Raw genomic sequence first — 20,516 nt, forward strand, 5'->3', positions numbered from 1 at the left:
CAATTCTGAGCATCACTCTTTAGGAAGGATGTGAAGGATTTAGGGAGGATACAGAAAAGATTTACGAGAATGTTTCCAGAGATGAAGGCTTATAGTTTAATGGACAGACTGGAGAAGCTGGGGTTGTTCTTCAGAGAGCAGAGAGGGCTGAGAGGAGACTTGATAGAGGGGTTTAAAATCATGAAGAGTTGAGATAGAGTAAATAAAGAAATGGCTGAAGGATCAAAAACTAGAGGGCACATATTTAAGATGATTGGCAGAAGAATCAGAGGCAACTTGAGGAAAAACTTTTATATGCAACGAGTGGTTATGATTTGAGATGTGCTGCCTGATAGGCTGGTGGACACAGATTCAGTAGTAGCCTTCAAAAGGCAATTGGATAAATACTTGAAGGAGAAAGAATTGCAGGGTGGGGGAAAGAGCAGGGGAGTGGGACTAATTGGATAGCTCCTTCAAAGAGACAGCAAAGGCCTGAAGAGCCAAGTGGCCTCATTCTGTGCTGTATGATTCTGTGACTTTATGAATTGTAAATTAATAGTCTAACAATCGTACATTGGTTGTCAGCGTAATTCTTAGCAAAAGTGTGCTATGAATTATGCTGACCACCAATTTAAGATTGTCAGTAGGGCTCGCAGTGTGGCGCATTTGCGCATACTGGAAGCTACAAATATTAATACACAGGGCCCTGTTCTTTGCAAAATTGCACCTGTTCCAGCTAAACAAAATAAGTGACAGCCATTCGCTGGTTCATTCCTCAGGGCAATGCCTTGACCAATCAGAGCCAAGATGCCTGGTTTAAATTTCAAAGAAAGCAGTTAACTGTCAGTCACCGTAAACTGATGCATTCTCCATGGCAACGCCTCTACCAGAGTTTACTTGCCAACCAATCAGCACTCACTTCTCATACAGTATAAAGTCGTTGTTTTCCCTTACATTAGTATTCTTGTGGATTGTCCTGATGAGTGCAAGACGAAAAGTTTCAACATCATGTCTCAATTTCCAGCAATACTCAAGTTCTGTACCACCAAACGACTAATTATGAATTATAAAACTGCATAAAGGAAAAACTTGGAAGAAACTTTCTCTACATTTCCTAACATTTCTTTGCCATTACCACTGAGTGCTTCATGTTTTGATATTTTACAAAGTGGGTAGCATCTGGTGGAGTCTTGCGTTATGGATTCATCCTGCATACAGCCTACCAATTAATTATTTATCTGCTATTTTATATGTCTTCAAAATATCCACCAACTCTTTTAGGAGTGTGTTGCAAGGGGCATATGAAGTCATTAGTAAGCTAGCCTCTGACCAACCATGTCAATTATGAAGAGTCTTCTATGATCAGTAACATAAATAATAATTAGACCTTTCCAATAATTTTGAGTTGAGCTGTCGGCCTGATAAATTGAGAAGCATTCTTTTAGAATTGGGGAAAAAAGCTTCTGTTTGGTTTGTTCTGTTCTACATCTGCCATATTTGATAATGTTCTTATTGGACATTGACAATGTATTATATCCAAAACAAAACAAAAAAGAACAAAAGCAGAATTAAAATGCTTCCATGGTAAACTTTGGCATTTATTAAAATGCCATGTTATTAGCAGGTTGCTGAACTGTTATGAGTTCTAATTCAAGCAATATCCATGTGCATATTAAGGCTATCCATCAACTCCGAGAATAAGCTGTCACAATGAACCTAATAGGCCAATTCCATCTATTAATTTTGTGACAGTCCAACACTTTCAATGAATAGAAGATCAGAAGTCGATAGGATACACTACTCAAGTTCGGAATCACAGTCTTGACTAAAATTCAGCCAGGTTTCTCCAAGAGAGAAACTCTGACACTCACATCCTGGAAAAACAGCTGACTCGATGGCCTTTTCTTACACTATGCAAATATATTTCCAGGTAGGTCGATCAAGAAAAACATTTATGGTGTGTACAGCACTGCCTAGGGCTAGGATTTTCCTGCTGTCCTGCCTAAAGGTCATGGGGGCAATTTTCCCCAGATACTTTAGGAGCTAAAGAGCCTCCAAGGTAACCAAGGTGGGATCTTGAGCTGCAACACTGATTTAGCCCGCGGTTAGCAAGAGGCGGCATCTTGGTAGAAGAATTGAAGTGTTCAATAGCAACAGCTACCCAGAGGATCGTTAAGGCTCTGACAATTAAATTACCTGATAGTGCTCATTAAAGAAACTGTATGCCATTTTGGTGGCTAACGGTTCAATTAATGACCTCCTAACAGCGACCAGCTGGATAGGAGTGAACAAGTCATTGCTGAGGATTTCAAGCTACTTAATGCCATGCTCATCTTTCACTGCTCACTTGCTGCTGGAGGTTTGAAGAGGGCTTTTGAGAGACATCATTAAACCTCTGGGAGACTTTGTCAAGACTTCATCAACACTCTATAGTAGTGCAAGGATGTAAAGGATTAATATCAAAGACAGTGAGAGAGACCCCTCCCACTGTATGAGCGATGATGTAACAGTCACACGAGATAGGCTTGGGAAGAAGAAGGTAGAGTAGCACGAAGGATGCTAGCTCAGGTGGCTTGTGGAGAGTGTATATAGTAACTGTAAATAGTAAAGAGTTGTTGGTTAACCTTTACTGGAGTCTAAGACTTTCTCTACAATGCTACTAGTACAACAACTTGCAACATGGTGGCAATGGTAAAACAATGGTAAATTACATTGAAAGTGACAAGGAGAATCTGAAGATCTCCTTACCTTTGGAAGGAACAAGAGAAGTTTAAAGATAAATACTAGCCCGGTACAGTAAGAAAACTACTTACCTGCAGAAGAGTCTGTGGAGAGCTCTGCAGTTGTGGTGAGTCAGAGCACAGAAATACAGGCTGCACCACTGAACAGAAGCAGTGGCTTGCAAGTAGGATCCAGTGATTGGGTGAGTCACACTACCGATGGTCAGGATCATGTTAAAAGCCTTTGAAAAGCTTGTGGTACTTTTCTAAAGGCATTGTTCTCAGAAAGTAAAAAACAAATGCAGGGAGAACCCCAATCCTTCACTCTGGCTGAATGCAAGGGCAAAGAGTGGGAAACACACGAAAAGCACGAGAACCCCTGAGAAGCACAGGAAACCCCTGAAAACAGTAGGGAAACCACCATTAAGGCAAGCAAACCTGAAAAAAACACTGCATTTCTGAAAGAAAGGGGAAAACCCTAGAAAAGCCTATTAAAACAGCAGGGAACTCTCAAGAACAGCTCTGAACCTCCATTAAGGCAATCAAGCCTGAAAAGAAACAAACAAGCAGAATTTCTTAAAGGGGAACACCCTAAAAAGACTATTAAGAAAGCAATATTGATACAAAATTGGGAATGCCGGGGAGTTTCCAGAATCAAGAGGGACCCAATCAGACTCAAAATTGGCTAAGGTTTAGAATTGCTTCGCAACTCCATATAAAATCTGAAGTGAACACCCTCCTATATTCAGTAGGTGCAATTGCAGATCACATAGTTGTCCGACAAGGCATCAAAGAGGCTACCAATAAATTCAAAGAGGTACTGCAAGCCTTTGATAAATATTTTAATCACCATACCAGTAAAATCTTGGAAAGAGTCAAATTTAATAAGTGGGCGCAGATGATTGGTGAATCTGTAGGCTCCTATATTAATGACCTTTATAGACTGGCAGATGGTTGCGAATACAGCAAATTAAAGGCAGAACTCATCAGAGACAGCATAGCAGATGAATCCTTATCAGATCTGTTGCAATCCAAGGAAGACCTTACACTGGAAAAGGCCATTCAAATTGTAAGACAGGCTGAATTTCGCCAACAGAATAGGGACATCCTACAAGCTGAAGACAAGCCAGGAATGAGAAAAAGTCCAGTGCCCATCCAACTGTTTAAGCCAAAGCCAGGGAAACACTTTGAGGAACAACAAAAACATACAGGTGAGAAGGCCCATGAAATAGGAAAACCTTCCAAGAAAATCCACAGACAAGAGCAGTATCCAACAAGTAAAACTGAGTGTTTTAAGCGTTGCAAAACTGTGGGAAGATGTGCCACAGCAACGTTTCTGCTCTTAAAGGTACAAAGCAGAAGAGCTTCACGCAAACAGCAGTGAACCAAGTACAGAAATATTCACAGGAGAAAGAACCAGGAGATAAAAGCAAAATACTGCAGATGCTGGAAATCTGAAATAAAAAAAAGTGCTGGAAATACTCAGCAGGTCTGGCAGCATCTGTGGAGAGAGAACAGAGTTAACATTTCAAGTCTGTGACCTTTCATCAAAAGTTCTGATGAAAGGTCAAAGAACCAGGAGAGTTCTTGGGAGAAATCAGTATTCCAGACCAAGATTTCTGGACAGCAGACATCTATGTGAATGGACACTTCACGAATTCTATGCTTGACACAGGGGCTAGCGTCACAGTATTGTCTGACCAAGAGTCATGGTGACGAGATATTACCTGCCACCGACAGATATACAGTTGCATGGTCCAGACAGGACATAACTCCTAGTTAAAGGCAAACTCCAAGTAACTCTTCAGTATCGAGGCAGACAACTGGTAGAGACCTTTTAAATGTTTTACACCATCAAGAATTTTCTTTACTGAGCAGGAATGCATGCTTACAACTGCAGTTGATTAAAAAGGTAGCCGAAGTCAAGCAAACAAAGGTCAACAATTCCGTTCAAACAGAATTCCTGAAGCTGTTCACAGGGCCCGGAAAACTAAAGACGGAGTACTGGATCACTCTGAAGGAAGGGGCCAAACTAATGTGTATCTTCACAACAAGAAGAATATCTCATCCCTTATTAGCCGAAGCCCAAGAACAATTGGAGGAGATCATAAGAATGGGTGTTCATTCCGGTAACACAACCAATGGACTGGTGTTCAGCCATGGTTCCTGTCCCGAAGCCAAGTGGAACTCTGTGAATACTTGTGGATTCAATGCAGCTCAACAAACCAATAGTGTGTGAGATTCACCCAATGTTTACAGTGGATGACAGTTTATGGAAACTCTCTGAGCATCATGTTTACAAAACGCACGCCAATAGTGGGTTTTGGCAGGTACCCCTGGATGAGACCTCAAGGTTGTTGACTACATTCTTACACCTATTTGGGCAGTTTTGTTTTAATAGGTTACAGTTTGGAATAAGAGGATTGTTTAGCTAACAGGAAACAAAGAGTCGGCATAAATGGGTCATTTTCAGGTTGGCAAGATCTGCCGAGTGGCGTGCCACAGGGATCAATGCTGGGACCTCAACTATCAATGAGTTGGATGAAGGGACCAAAGGTGTGGTTGTTAAATTTGCTGATAACCTGGGTGTCCTTGTCAATAAGTCACTGAAAGCTAATGTGCAGGTACAGCAAGCAATTAAGCAGGCTAATGGTATGTTAGCCTTTATCGCAAGAGGATTTGAGTACAGGAGTGGTGAAGTCTTGCTTCAATTCTATAGAACATTGGTTAGACCACACCTGGAGTACTGTGTGCAGTTTTGGTCCCCTTACCTTAGGAATGATATTATTGCCATAGAGGGAGTGCAACGAAGGTTCACCAGACTTGTTCCCAGGTTGGCGGGACTTTCCTATGAAGAGAGACTGGGGAAGTTGGGCCTGTATTCTCTAGAGTTTCGAAAAATGAGAGGTAATCTCATTGAAACCTACAAAATACTTAAAGGGATAGACAGGGTAGATGCAGGTAAGATGTTCCCACTGGTTGGGGAGTCTAGAACCAGGGGACACAATTTGAAAATAAGGGGGAAGCCACTTAGGACAGAGATGAGGAGAAATTTCTTTACTCAGAGGGTTGTGAATCTTTGGAATTCTCTACCCCAGAGAGCTGTGGAAGCTCAGTCATTGAGTATGTTTAAAGTAAAGATTGACAGATTTCTAAATATCAATGACATAAAGGGATATAGGGATAGTGTGAGAAAAAGGAATTAAAATGGATGATCAGCCATGATCATATTGAATGGCGGGGCAGGTTCGATGGGCTGAATGGCCTACTCCTGCTCCTTTGTTCCTACATGACAAGCACAGACGAATGACGAAGAGTGCATTTTCATTAAACAATATTGTACACATGGGTGGCTACAAGAAAGTCCAGGAGGAAGAACAAAGAAGATGTTCCATGAGTATAGGAACTACTTTAGCATAATTGACAACTTATTAGTTTACAGCGACAGAATTGTTATTCCTACATCAATAAGATCCAATATCTTGGATCGATTACACCAAGGTCGTTTGGGTATAACCAAGGGCAGAGCAAGGGCACAATCTTCGGTATGGTGGCCTAGGATATTGAGATCATGATCAACAACTGTCAACATGCGTGATACAGAGGCCAGAACAGCGCGAACTGCTGTCGACTATCCAATTTCCATCTAGACCTTTGCAAAGGCTATTCATGTATGGTGGGGAGTCATATATTATCATTATCGACTACTTTTCCAGGTGGATAGAATTCAGATGGTTACCTACTATGACCTTAGAATCATAGAAAAGTTTCGGCACAGAAAGAGGCCATTCAGCTCATGAAAAAAACTAGCCGCCCAATCTAATCCCACCTTCCAGCACCTGGTCCATAGCCTTGCAGGTTAATAGAAATAGTGAGGTAGTTATCAAAATCCTTACGGATATCTTCGCAACACATGGGATTCCAGATGAAATATTATTAGATAACAGATCACAGTTCGCAAATGAATGTTTTACCCAGTTTGTCGTGAAAATGGGATTTTAGCCTATTATGAGCCCACTGATATATCTACAGTCCAATGGCAAGACAGAACAAGGTGTGAGAACCATAAAATCTTTACTTAAAAAAAATGAAGATCTTTCTATCTCACTCCGAGTTTATCGTTCAATGCCACTGCTGTATGGATTATCACCAGCAGAATTACTAATGAGTGGGATGTTAATAACATAGCTTCCAGTATTGCCTCAACAATTAATGCCTGGATTGACGACTCAAGACTACAAGAAAGTTCAAGAAGGAAACAAACCCGGAATTACGATAGGAGATTTTGAGCGAGATGCTTACCCAAATTAAACAATGGTTATAGAAAGGACTTTCTGATTTCTGCTCTCAAGGTCAATTGTACACCTATTGGAATGAAGCATTTCTGACTATGATAGATTATTTGTTGGATTTTTTCTTCCTGGGAACAGCAGACGTAAGGTTATAATTAGTTACTATTGACAGATCTGGTAAACTGAAGATCTTAACATATATGTATTGATTTCCCCCAATCACCCGCCATTGTCTTTGAATGGGAATACCCCTAGCCCCGCCCCTGCCCCACCCCTGTCACAGTGTTTCAATTTAATTAATGGGTCAAACTATTCCTTTCAATTATAGTCGCCTGTGGGATTGGTGACAGTACATATATGGCAGCTGTATGGGATATTAGCTAGGGCATTATTCTTTATCAATGCTAAACCAAACTGGAGTAAGTATAAGTGGTCTCTCTTGACTAGATTTTATCTCTGTATCTCTATCAATGCACTTACATATTTATTGTTTAATCGTTATTAAATTCCAAAGGATTTCAAATCCTGAAAATGTAGAAAAGTCTTGCTCAGCTTTTTCACCCAATTTGACAGCTCAATTGTCAGATTAGTTGAAGAAGACTCAATACCAATTTATGGCACAATAATAGCCCTTTGAATCTGCTGCTGTACCAAAGAGACCACCACAGCACCTTATCTGGTACTGTTCACACCTCCCAGAAAACACTCTTTATCACTCCTGTCCTCAAGAACCCACCTCAAATCTCTCTACTTTCTCCAACTACCAACCTATTTAAACCTTCCTATCGTCTCAGAAGTCTTTGATTTTCCATTACCTTCCAACTATGCTCCTACCTCGCTCACTATTCTTTCTTTGAGTTCCTTCAATCTAATTTTGATTATGATTATGATTAGAGATACAGCACTGAAACAGGCCCTTCGGCCCACCGAGTCTGTGCCGAACATCAACCACCCATTTATACTAATCCTACACTAATCGCATATTTCTACCAAACATCCCCACCTGTCCCTATATTTCCCTACCACCTACTTATACTAGTGACAATTTATAATGGCCAATTTACCTATCAACCTGCAAGTCTTTTGGCTTGTGGGAGGAAACCGGAGCACCCGGAGGAAACCCACGCAGACACAGGGAGAACTAGCAAACTCCACACAGGCAGTACCCGGAATCGAACCCGGGTCCCTGGAGCTGTGAGGCTGCGGTGCTAACCACTGCGCCACTGTGCCACCAGTGAGACACAAATGATGGGCATTTGATACAGTGTCGCACAACAGACTTGTGAGCAAAGTTATAGCTCATGGAATAAAAAGGACAGTAGCAACATGGATACAAAATTGGCTGTGTGACAGGAAATAGAGAGTAGTGATTAATGGATGTTTTTTGGGTGGGAGGAATGTTTGTAGTGGAGTTCCCTAGGGATCAGTGTTGGAACTCTTGCTCTTCCTGATATATATTAATGACCTAGACATTGGTATGCAGGGCACTTTTTCAAAATTTTTGGATGATATGAAACTTGGAAACATTGTAAACTGTGAGGAAGATTGTGTAGAACTTCAAAAGGACATAGACAAGTTGGTGGAAGGGGCAGACAAGTGGTAGATGAAGTTCAATGTGGAGAAATGTGAAATGATTCATCTTGGTAGGAAGAGCATGGAGAGACAATATAGAATAAAGGGTACCACTCTAAAAGGGGTGCAAGAGCAGAGGGACCTGGGTGCATATACGCATAAGTCATTGAAGGTGGCCGGACAGGTTGAGAGCGCAGTTAATAAAGCATACAGTATCCTGGGCTTTATTAATAGGGGCATAGAGTACAAAAGCAAGGTTATGTTGAACTTGTATAAGACACTAGTTCGGCCTCAGCCAGAGTATTATGTCCAGTTCTGGGCGTTGCACTTTAGGAAAGATGTGAGGGCATTGGAGAGAGTACAGAAAAGATTCACGAGAATGGTTTCAGGGATGAGTAACTTCAGTCATGAAGATAGATTGGAGAAGTTGGGACAATTTTCCTTAAAGAGAAGGCTGAAAGGTGATTTGATAGAGGTATTCAAAATCATGAGGGGCCTGGACAGAGTGAATCGGGAGAAACTGTTCCCACTCGTGAAAGGATCGAGAACAAGGGGGCACAAATTTAAAGTATTTGGCAAAAGAAGCAAGAGTGACATGAGGAAAAATTTTTTCACGTAGCAAGTGGTTACGGTCTGGAATGCACTGCCTGAGTGTGGTGGAGGCAGGTTCAATTGAAGAATTCAAAAGGGAATTAGGCTGTTATCTGAAAAGGAAGAATGTGCAGGGTTATGGGGAGAGGCAGGGGAATGGCATTAGGTGAATTGGTGATTCGGAGAGCCAGTGCAATGGGCCGAATGGCCTCCTTCTGTGCTGCAACAATGCTGTGATTCTGTGACATCTTGTGTAATTGTGAACATGGCTTCCCAATTTTATTCATCCCTCTCAACCTCTCTGGCAGCTTTCACACATTTGTCCACATTCTGTCCTTCGAGGTTCCTTCTCTGCAGTCCTCTCTAGATTCAATGCTTATCTGATTTATTGCTGCCACAGTCACTTCACAGGTGTACCCCTGAGGTCCTTCTTGAGCCCCTTCCTCTTCACTACCCACATACTGCTCTATGGTGTCATTATCCAAAAGCAGAGGATCAGTTTCTAAATGCATGCTGGCAATGCCTAGCTGCACCTTCTTGCCTGCTTCATTGATCCAAAGGTCATTGCAACATCTTCAAATTGCCTATCTGATATCAAGACTGGATAATCCAAAACTTCTTCCAATTGAATATTAGGAAATCTGGCATTCCCACCTATATTTCTGTGGTTCTGGCTTTGAATCCCTTAGCGTCCCTGGGCTGGCATCTCGAGCTGAATCAGGAAGTGGCCAACCTTGGCATCTTCTTGACCCGGAGCTCAGATTCTCCCCCACATCTGCTTTGTAACTAAAACCGCTTTCTTGCATTTCTGCACATTGTGAAACTGAACACATTGCTCCTCTTACGCTGCCAAAACCATAGTCGATGACTTTGTCACCTCAGAGTTTGACCTCCAATGCCCTTCAAGGTGACCTTCCTATGATCATCCCTCCTCAAGCTTGAACTCAACCAAAATGCTGCATTGGTGCATTACATTCATCTTAAATTCCCATCTCACTCAATCTCTTCAATCTCCATTGCTCCCTGTATCCCAGTGTACAATTCTTGCCCATCACTCCCTCCACTTCACCACAGTGGCTATTGCAGTCCTGCCTTCAGGAATTCTCTATTCAGCTCCCTCCACCTTAACACCTCTCTCTGCTTTCTAGACCCTGCTTTGTGACTGTCGCTTGATTCTCCATTTCTGTTTACTCCATTACCTTTTCCTTTTCCCATGTATGGTGCCTAACAGATCCCTTTTCTCCTTGTTGAAAGGGCTCTGAGACTTCTTCCTATGTCTATGAAGTGTTACATAAATGCAACCTCACCTCACATTACCTCATTATTCTTGGGGTATTATCAGATCAGTTAGATATGTGGATTTATTTGCATTTTGATATCTTTTGTATTGAATACCTAACATTTGATATTATTTTCACTGTTTTTGCAGGAGAACGTCACCATCAATCATCAACTCTTGACGTTGAATCAGCCTTTGAATTCCAGAACCTGTCATTGACTGATAACCCAGCCAGCAAGTCTGACTGCAGGGCAGTAGTTTCTGGGTTGTTGTGCAGTGAAGTTATTCAGTGGGAAGTTGCATTTGATCTTCAATCCCTTCTTCACCACAGCACAAATTGTGAAGCTGCACAGCAAGATATATGGAACGAAACAATCCATCACTTGGCAGCTAAGTCCATCATTCGAGATTTTGAACAAATGGCTGAAAAAGAATGTGAAATAGAACCTGGTAAGGATTCATCAGGACACAAATATTGAAGGGAGTGGATGGTACTACATGGCGACTATATAGAGAATAAATGCTGTGTGTGAGAGGAAAGTGTGTGTGTGTGAGAGAGAGAGAGAGAGGAAAGTGTGTGAGTGTGAGAGGAAAGTGTGTGTGTGTGAGAGAGAGGAAACATAGAAACATAGAAAATAGGAGCAGGAGTAGGTCATTTGGCCCTTCAAGCCTGCTCCGCCATTCATTATGATCATGCCCGATCATCCAACTCAGTAGCCTGTTCCCGCTTTTGCCTCATACCCTTTGATCCCTTTAGACCCAAGAGCTATATCTAACTCCTTCTTGAAAACATACAATGTTTTGGCCTCAACTGCTTTCTGTGATAGTGAATTCCACAGGCTCACCATTCTCTGGGTGAAGAAATTTCTCCTCATCTCAGTCCTGAAAGGTTTACCCCATATCCTTACACTATGACCCCTGGTTCTGGACTCCCCCACCATCGGTAACATCCTTCCTGTATCTACCCTGTCGAGTCCTATTCGAATTTTATCAGTTTCTATGAGATCCCCCCTCACTCTTCTGAACTCCAGCGAATATAATCCTAACCGACTCAATCTCTCCTCATGTCAGTCCCACCATCCCAGGAATCAGTCTGGTAAACCTTCGCTGCACTCCCTCTATAGCAAGAACATCCTCCCTCAGATAAGGAGACCAAAACTGCACACAATATTCCAAGTGTGGCCTCATCAAGGCCCTGTATAATTGCAGCAAGATATTCCTGCTTCTGTACTCGAATCCTCTCGCTATGAAGGCCAACATACCATTTGCCTTTTTACCGCCTGTTGCACCTGCATGCTTACCTTCAGTGACTGGTGTACAAGAACACCCAGGTCTCGCTGCATATTCCCCTCTCTCAGTTTATAGCCGTTCAGATAATAATCTGCCTTCCTGTTTTTGCTACCAAAGTGGATAACCTCACATTTATCCACATTATACTGCATATGCCATGCATTAGCCCACTCACTCAACTTGTCCAAATCACCCTGAAGCCTCTCTGCATCCTCCTCACAACACACCCTCCCACCCAGTTTTGTGTCATCTGCAAATTTGGAGATATTACATTTAGTTCCCTCATCTAAATCATTAATGTATATTGTGAATAGCTGGGGTCCTAGCAGCGATCCCTGTGGTACCCCACTAGTCACGGCCTGCCATTCGGAAAAAGACCCATTTACCCTACTCTTTGTTTCCTGTCCACCAAACAATTTTCTATCCATCGCAATACACTACTCCCAATCCCATGCGCTTTAATTTTACATGCTAATCTCTTATGTGGGACTTTGTCGAAAGCCTTCTGAAAGTCCAAATAAACCACATCTACTGGCTCTCCCTCATCAACTCTACTAATTACATCCTCGAGGTGGATGTGTGTGAGAAAGAGAAAAGTGTGTGTGTGTGAGAGAGAGAGAGGAAAGTGTGTCAGTGTGAGAGGAACCTATATGTGTGCGAGAGGAAAGTGTGTGCGTGAGAGAGAGGAAAGTGTGTGCGTGAGAGAGAGGAAAGTGTGTGTGTGAGAGGAATTTGGGTGTGTGAGTGAGAGGAAAGTGTGTGTATGAGAGGGAAATGTGTGTTGGTGAGAGCAAAATGTGTGTGTGTTGGTGAGAGGAAAGTGTGTGTGTGTGAGAGGAATTTGGGTGTGTGAGTGAGAGGAAAGTGTGTGTATGAGAGGAAAGTGTGTATCGGTGAGAGGAAAGTGTATATCGGTGAGAGGAAAGTGTGTGTGAGGAAAATGTGCATTGTGTGTGAGAGCAAAATGTGTGTATGTGAGTGAGAGGAAAGTGTGTCAGTGCGTGAGAGAAAATGTGCGTGTGTGTGAGACAGAGAGGAAAATGTGTGTGTTTGTGACAGGAAATGTATGTGAGAAAAAAGTGTGTTTGCGTGTGTGTAAGGAAAATGCGTGTATGTGAGAAAAATGTACATTGTGTGTTAGAGCAAAATGTGGGTGTGTGAGAGAGGAAAAGTGTGTGTGTGTGAGAGGAAAGTGTGTTTGCGTGCGTGTAAGGAAAATGCATTCTTGTGCGTGGAAAGTGTGTGTGAGGAAACTGTGCATTGTGTGTTAGAGCAAAATGTGTGTGAGAGTGTGAGTATATGAGAGGAAAAGTGTGTGTGCGTGAGAGGAAAGTGTGTGTGTGTGAGAGAAAAGTGTGTGTGCGTGAGGAAAGTGTGGGTGTGTGTGAGGAAAGTGTGTGTGTGAGAGGAAAGTGTGTGTGTGTGAGAGGAAAGTGCGTGTGTGCGAGAGAAAAGTGTGTGTGTGCGAGAGGAAAGTGTGTGTGCGAGAGGAAAGTGTGTGCGCGAGAGGAAAGTGTGTGCGCGAGAGGAAAGTGTGTGTGTGTGTGAGAGCAAAATGCGTGTGTGTGTGTGAGAGGAAAGTGTGCGTGTGAAAAGTGTGTGCGAGAGGAAAGTGTGTGTGTGTGAGAGCAAAATGCGTGTGTGTGAGTGAGAGGAAAGTGTGTGTGAGTGAGAGGAAAGTGTGTGTGAGTGAGAGGAAAGTGTGTGTGTGCGAGAGGAAAGTGTGTGTGTGTGAGAGCAAAATGCGTGTGTGTGAGAGGAAAGTGTGTTTGCGCGCATGTAAGGTAAATGCGTTCTGTGAGAGGAACGTGTGTGTGTGAGGAAAGTGTGCACTGTATGTTGGAGCAAAATATGTGTGTGTGAGAGGAAAAGTGTGTGTGTGTGTGTGTGTGTGTGTGTGTGTGTATGAGAGGAAAAGTGTGTGTGTGAGGAAAGTGTGTGTGTGTGAGGAAAGTGTGTGTGTGTGTGTGTGTATGAGAGGAAAAGTGTGTTTGTGTGTCAGGAAAATGTGTGTGTGTGGGAGGAAAGTATGTGTGTGTGTGTGAGGAAAAGTGTGTGTGTGAGGAAAAGTGTGTGTGTGGGTGGAAAGTGTGTGTGTGTGGGTGGAAAGTGTGTGTGTGCGGGAGGAAAGTGTGTGTTTGCGGGAGGAAAGTGTGTGTGTGCGAGAGGAAAGTGTGTGTGTGCGAGAGGAAAGTGTGTGTGCGAGAGGAAAGTGTGTGTGCGTGAGAGCAAAGTGCGTGTGCGTGAGAGCAAAGTGTATGTGTGAGAGGAAAGTGTTTGTGTGAGGAAAGTGTGTTTGTGTGAGAGGAAAGTGTGTATGCAGAAAGTGTGTGCGTGAGAGAGAGGAAAGTGTGTGCGTGAGAGAGAGGAAAGTGTGTGTGCGAGAGGAAAGTGTGTGTGTGCGAGAGGAAAGTGTGTGTGTGCGAGAGGAAAGTGTGTGTGCGCGAGAGGAAAGTGCGCGAGAGGAAAGTGTGTGTGTGAGAGCAAAATGCGTGTGTGTGTGTGAGAGGAAAGTGTGTGTGTGAAAAGTGTGTGTGAGAGGAAAGTGTGTGTGTGAGAGCAAAATGCGTGTGTGTGAGAGAGAGGAAAGTGTGTGTGAGTGAGAGGAAAGTGTGTGTGAGTGAGAGGAAAGTGTGTGTGTGAGAGGAAAGTGTGTGTGTGTGAGAGCAAAATGCGTGTGTGTGAGAGGAAAGTGTGTTTGCGCGCATGTAAGGTAAATGCGTTCTGTGAGAGGAACGTGTGTGTGTGAGGAAAGTGTGCACTGTATGTTAGAGCAAAATATGTGTGTGTGAGAGGAAAAGTGTGTGTGTGTGTGAGGAAAGTGTGCACTGTATGTTAGAGCAAAATATGTGTGTGTGAGAGGAAAAGTGTGTGTGTGTGTGTGTGTGTATGAGGAAAGTGTGTGTGTATGAGGAAAGTGTGTGTGTATGAGAGGAAAAGTGTGTGTGTGAGGAAAGTGTGTGTGTGTGTGTGTGTATGAGAGGAAAAGTGTGTTTGTGTGTCAGGAAAATGTGTGTGTGTGGGAGGAAAGTATGTGTGTGTGTGAGGAAAAGTGTGTGTGTGTGTGTGAGGAAAAGTGTGTGTGTGAGGAAAAGTGTGTGTGTGTGTGTCAGGAAAATGTGTGTGTGGGTGGAAAGTGTGTGTGTGCGGGAGGAAAGTGTGTGTGTGCGAGAGGAAAGTGTGTGTGTGCGAGAGGAAAGTGTGTGTGTGCGAGAGGAAAGTGTGTGTGTGCGAGAGGAAAGTGTGTGTGCGTGAGAGCAAAGTGCGTGTGCGTGAGAGCAAAGTGTATGTGTGAGAGGAAAGTGTTTGTGTGAGGAAAGTGTGTTTGTGTGAGAGGAAAGTGTGTATGCAGAAAGTGTGTGCGTGAGAGAGAGGAAAGTGTGTGCGTGAGAGAGAGGAAAGTGTGTGTGCGAGAGGAAAGTGTGTGTGTGCGAGAGGAAAGTGTGTGTGTGCGAGAGGAAAGTGTGTGTGCGCGAGAGGAAAGTGCGCGAGAGGAAAGTGTGTGCGCGAGAGGAAAGTGTGTGTGTGTGTGAGAGCAAAATGCGTGTGTGTGTGTGAGAGGAAAGTGTGTGTGTGAAAAGTGTGTGCGAGAGGAAAGTGTGTGTGTGAGAGCAAAATGCGTGTGTGTGAGAGAGAGGAAAGTGTGTGTGAGTGAGAGGAAAGTGTGTGTGAGTGAGAGGAAAGTGTGTGTGTGAGAGGAAAGTGTGTGTGTGTGAGAGCAAAATGCGTGTGTGTGAGAGGAAAGTGTGTTTGCGCGCATGTAAGGTAAATGCGTTCTGTGAGAGGAACGTGTGTGTGTGAGGAAAGTGTGCACTGTATGTTAGAGCAAAATATGTGTGTGTGAGAGGAAAAGTGTGTGTGTGTGTGTGAGGAAAGTGTGTGTGTATGAGAGGAAAAGTGTGTGTGTGAGGAAAGTGTGTGTGTGTGTATGAGAGGAAAAGTGTGTTTGTGTGTCAGGAAAATGTGTGTGTGGGAGGAAAGTATGTGTGTGTAAGGAAAAGTGTGTGTGTGTGAGGAAAAGTGTGTGTGTGTGTGAGGAAAAGTGTGTGTGTGAGGAAAAGTGTGTGTGTGTAAGGAAAAGTGTGTGTGTGTGTGAGGAAAAGTGTGTGTGTGTGTGTGTCAGGAAAATGTGTGTGTGGGTGGAAAGTGTGTGTGTGCGGGAGGAAAGTGTGTGTGTGCGAGAGGAAAGTGTGTGTGTGCGAGAGGAAAGTGTGCGCGCGGGAGGAAAGTGTGCGCGCGGGAGGAAAGTGCGCGCGCGGGAGGAAAGTGCGCGCGCGGGAGGGGAAAGTGTGCGCGCGAGCAAAATGCGTGTGTGTGAGAGGAAAGTGTGTGTTTGAGAGGAAAGTGTGTGTGTGAGAGAGCAAAATGCGTGTGTGTGAGCGGAAAGTGTGTTTGAGCGCATGTAAGATAAATGCGTTCTGTGAGAGGAACGTGTGTGTGCGGGAGGAAAGTGTGTGTGAGCGAGAGGAAAGTGTGTGTGTGCGGGAGGAAAGTGTGTGTGTGCGGGAGGAAAGTGTGTGTGTGCGGGAGGAAAGTGTGTGTGTGCGGGAGGAAAGTTCGTGTGTGCGGGAGGAAAGTGCGTGTGTGCGGGAGGAAAGTGCGTGTGTGCGGGAGGAAAGTGCGTGTGTGCGTGAGGAAAGTGCGTGTGTGTGAGAGGAAAGTCTGTGTGTATGAGCGGAAAGTCTGTGTGTGTGAGCGGAAAGTGTGTTTGAGCGCATGTAAGATAAATGCGTTCTGTGAGAGGAACATGTGTGTACGGGAGGAAAGTGTGTGTGCGGGAGGAAAGTGTGTGTGAGCGAGAGGAAAGTGTGTGTGAGCGAGAGGAAATGTGTGTGTGCGGGAGGAAAGTGTGTGTGTGCGAGAGGAAAGTGCGTGTGTGTGAGCGAGAGGAAAGTGTGTGTGCGAGAGGAAAGTGTGTGTGTGAAAAGTGTGTGCGAGAGGAAAGTGTGTGTGTGTGAGTGCAAAATGTGTGTGTGTGAGAGAGAGGAAAGTGTGTGTGAGTGAGAGGAAAGTGTGTGTGTGCGAGAGGAAAGTGTGTGTGTGTGAGAGGAAAGTGTGTTTGCGCGCATGTAAGGTAAATGCGTTCTGTGAGAGGAACGTGTGTGTGAGGAAAGTGTGCACTGTATGTTAGAGCAAAATATGTGTGTGTGAGAGGAAAAGTGTGTGTGTGTGTGTGTGTGTGTGTGTGTGTGTGTGTGTGTGTGTGTGTGTGTGTGTGAGAGGAAAGTGTGTGTGTATGAGAGGAAAGTGTGTGTGTATGAGAGGAAAAGTGTGTGTGTGTGTATGAGAGGAAAAGTGTGTGTGTGTGTGAGGAAAAGTGTGTGTGTGAGGAAAAGTGTGTGTGTGTGTCAGGAAAGTTGTGTGTGTGAGGAAAAGTGTGTGTGTGTGTGTCAGGAAAATGTGTGTGTGGGTGGAAAGTGTGTGTGAGCGGGAGGAAAGTGTGTGTGTGCGGGAGGAAAGTGTGTGTGTGCGAGAGGAAAGTGTGAGTGTGCAAGAGGAAAGTGTGTGTGCGCGAGAGGAAAGTGTGTGTGCGAGAGGAAAGTGTCAGTGCGAGAGGAAAGTGTGTGTGCGTGAGAGCAAAGTGCGTGTGCGTGAGAGCAAAGTGCGTGTGCGTGAGAGCAAAGTGTATGTGTGAGAGGAAAGTGTTTGTGTGAGGAAAGTGTGTTTGTGTGAGAGGAAAGTGTGTATGCAGAAAGTGTGTGCGTGAGAGAGAGGAAAGTGTGTGCGTGAGAGAGAGGAAAGTGTGTGTGTGAGAGAGAGGAAAGTGTGTGTGTGAGGAAAGTGTGTGTGGGGAAAGTGTGTGTGTGGGGAAAGTGTGTGTGTGGGGAATGTGAGTGTGTGGGGAAAGTGTGCGCGCGAGAGGAAAGTGTGCGCGCGGGAGGAAAGTGTGCGCGCGGGAGGAAAGTGTGCGCGCGGGAGGAAAGTGCGCGCGCGGGAGGAAAGTGTGCGCGCGGGAGGGGAAAGTGTGCGCGCGAGCAAAATGCGTGTGTGTGAGAGGAAAGTGTGTGTTTGAGAGGAAAGTGTGTGTGTGAGAGAGCAAAATGCGTGTGTGTGAGCGGAAAGTGTGTTTGAGCGCATGTAAGATAAATGCGTTCTGTGAGAGGAACGTGTGTGTGCGGGAGGAAAGTGTGTGTGTGCGAGAGGAAAGTGCGTGTGTGTGAGCGAGAGGAAAGTGTGTGTGTGTGAGCGAGAGGAAAGTGTGTGTGTGCGAGAGGAAAGTGTGTGTGTGCAAGAGGAAAGTGTGTGTGTGTGAGAGGAAAGTGTGTGTGTGTGAGCGGAAAGTGTGTTTGAGCGCATGTAAGATAAATGCGTTCTGTGAGAGGAACATGTGTGTGCGGGAGGAAAGTGTGTGTGTGCGAGAGGAAAGTGCATGTGTGCGTGAGAGCAAAGTGCGTGTGCGTGAGAGCAAAATGCGTGTGTGTGAGAGAGAGGAAAGTGTGTGTGAGTGAGAGGAAAGTGTGTGTGAGTGAGAGGAAAGTGTGTGTGTGAGAGGAAAGTGTGTGTGTGAGAGCAAAATGCGTGTGTGTGAGAGAGAGGAAAGTGTGTGTGAGTGAGAGGAAAGTGTGTGTGTGAGAGGAAAGTGTGTGTGTGTGAGAGCAAAATGCGTGTGTGTGAGAGGAAAGTGTGTTTGCGCGCATGTAAGGTAAATGCGTTCTGTGAGAGGAACGTGTGTGTGTGAGGAAAGTGTGCACTGTATGTTAGAGCAAAATATGTGTGTGTGAGAGGAAAAGTGTGTGTGTGTGTGAGGAAAGTGTGCACTGTATGTTAGAGCAAAATATGTGTGTGTGAGAGGAAATGTGTGTGTGTGTGTGTGTGTGTGTGTGTGTGTGAGGAAAGTGTGTGTGTATGAGAGGAAAAGTGTGTGTGTGAGGAAAGTGTGTGTGTGTGTGTGTATGAGAGGAAAAGTGTGTGTGTGAGGAAAAGTGTGTGTGTGTGTGTCAGGAAAGTGTGTGTGTGTGGGTGGAAAGTGTGTGTGTGTGTGTGAGGAAAAGTGTGTGTGTGAGGAAAAGTGTGTGTGTGTGTCAGGAAAGTGTGTGTGTGTGTGTGGGTGGAAAGTGTGTGTGTGCGGGAGGAAAGTGTGTGTGTGCGGGAGGAAAGTGTGTGTGTGCGGGAGGAAAGTGTGTGTGTGCGGGAGGAAAGTGTGTGTGTGTGCGAGAGGAAAGTGTGTGTGTGCGAGAGGAAAGTGTGTGTGTGCGAGAGGAAAGTGTGTGTGCGAGAGGAAAGTGTGTGTGCGTGAGAGCAAAGTGCGTGTGCGTGAGAGCAAAGTGTATGTGTGAGAGGAAAGTGTTTGTGTGAGGAAAGTGTGTTTGTGTGAGTGGAAAGTGTGTATGCAGAAAGTGTGTGCGTGAGAGAGAGGAAAGTGTGTGCGTGAGAGAGAGGAAAGTGTGTGTGCGAGAGGAAAGTGTGTGTGTGCGAGAGGAAAGTGTGTGTGTGCGAGAGGAAAGTGTGTGTGCGCGAGAGGAAAGTGCGCGAGAGGAAAGTGTGTGCGCGAGAGGAAAGTGTGTGTGTGTGTGAGAGCAAAATGCGTGTGTGTGTGTGAGAGGAAAGTGTGTGTGTGAAAAGTGTGTGCGAGAGGAAAGTGTGTGTGTGAGAGCAAAATGCGTGTGTGTGAGAGAGAGGAAAGTGTGTGTGAGTGAGAGGAAAGTGTGTGTGAGTGAGAGGAAAGTGTGTGTGTGAGAGGAAAGTGTGTGTGTGTGAGAGCAAAATGCGTGTGTGTGAGAGGAAAGTGTGTTTGCGCGCATGTAAGGTAAATGCGTTCTGTGAGAGGAACGTGTGTGTGTGAGGAAAGTGTGCACTGTATGTTAGAGCAAAATATGTGTGTATGAGAGGAAAAGTGTGTTTGTGTGTCAGGAAAATGTGTGTGTGTGAGGAAAAGTGTGTGTGTGTGTGTCAGGAAAATGTGTGTGTGGGTGGAAAGTGTGTGTGTGCGGGAGGAAAGTGTGTGTGTGCGAGAGGAAAGTGTGTGTGTGCGAGAGGAAAGTGTGCGCGCGGGAGGAAAGTGTGCGCGCGGGAGGAAAGTGCGCGCGCGGGAGGAAAGTGCACGCGCGGGAGGGGAAAGTGTGCGCGCAAGCAAAATGCGTGTGTGTGAGAGGAAAGTGTGTGTTTGAGAGGAAAGTGTGTGTGTGAGAGAGCAAAATGCGTGTGTGTGAGCGGAAAGTGTGTTTGAGCGCATGTAAGATAAATGCGTTCTGTGAGAGGAACGTGTGTGTGCGGGAGGAAAGTGTGTGTGAGCGAGAGGAAAGTGTGTGTGAGCGAGAGGAAAGTGTGTGTGTGCGGGAGGAAAGTGTGTGTGTGCGGGAGGAAAGTGCGTGTGTGCGGGAGGAAAGTGCGTGTGTGCGTGAGGAAAGTGCGTGTGTGTGAGAGGAAAGTGTGTGTGTGTGAGCGGAAAGTGTGTGTGTGTGAGCGGAAAGTGTGTTTGAGCGCATGTAAGATAAATGCGTTCTGTGAGAGGAACGTGTGTGTACGGGAGGAAAGTGTGTGTGCGGGAGGAAAGTGTGTGTGAGCGAGAGGAAAGTGTGTGTGAGCGAGAGGAAATGTGTGTGTGCGGGAGGAAAGTGTGTGTGTGCGAGAGGAAAGTGCGTGTGTGTGAGCGAGAGGAAAGTGTGTGTGCGAGAGGAAAGTGTGTGTGTGAAAAGTGTGTGCGAGAGGAAAGTGTGTGTGTGTGAGAGCAAAATGTGTGTGTGAGAGAGAGAGGAAAGTGTGTGTGAGTGAGAGGAAAGTGTGTGTGTGCGAGAGGAAAGTGTGTGTGTGTGAGAGCAAAATGCGTGTGTGTGAGAGGAAAGTGTGTTTGCG

The 20,516-nt window shown here is 44.9% G+C and overlaps 1 protein-coding gene across 1 annotated transcript in view; it reads left to right on the plus strand.

Annotated features, from left to right (window-relative positions):
- Positions 1–20,516, plus strand: part of vwa5b1 (von Willebrand factor A domain containing 5B1) — a 318,959-nt gene that overhangs the window by 228,130 nt on the left and 70,313 nt on the right. Inside the window, exon 15 of the mRNA XM_068016745.1 lies at positions 10,584–10,883. Within this exon, the coding sequence (XP_067872846.1) occupies positions 10,584–10,883 (300 nt within the window). The remainder of the gene's footprint in view (positions 1–10,583; positions 10,884–20,516) is intronic.

Source organism: Heterodontus francisci, chromosome 37 (genome assembly GCF_036365525.1).
Source record: "Heterodontus francisci isolate sHetFra1 chromosome 37, sHetFra1.hap1, whole genome shotgun sequence".
Lineage (NCBI taxonomy): Eukaryota > Metazoa > Chordata > Chondrichthyes > Heterodontiformes > Heterodontidae > Heterodontus > Heterodontus francisci.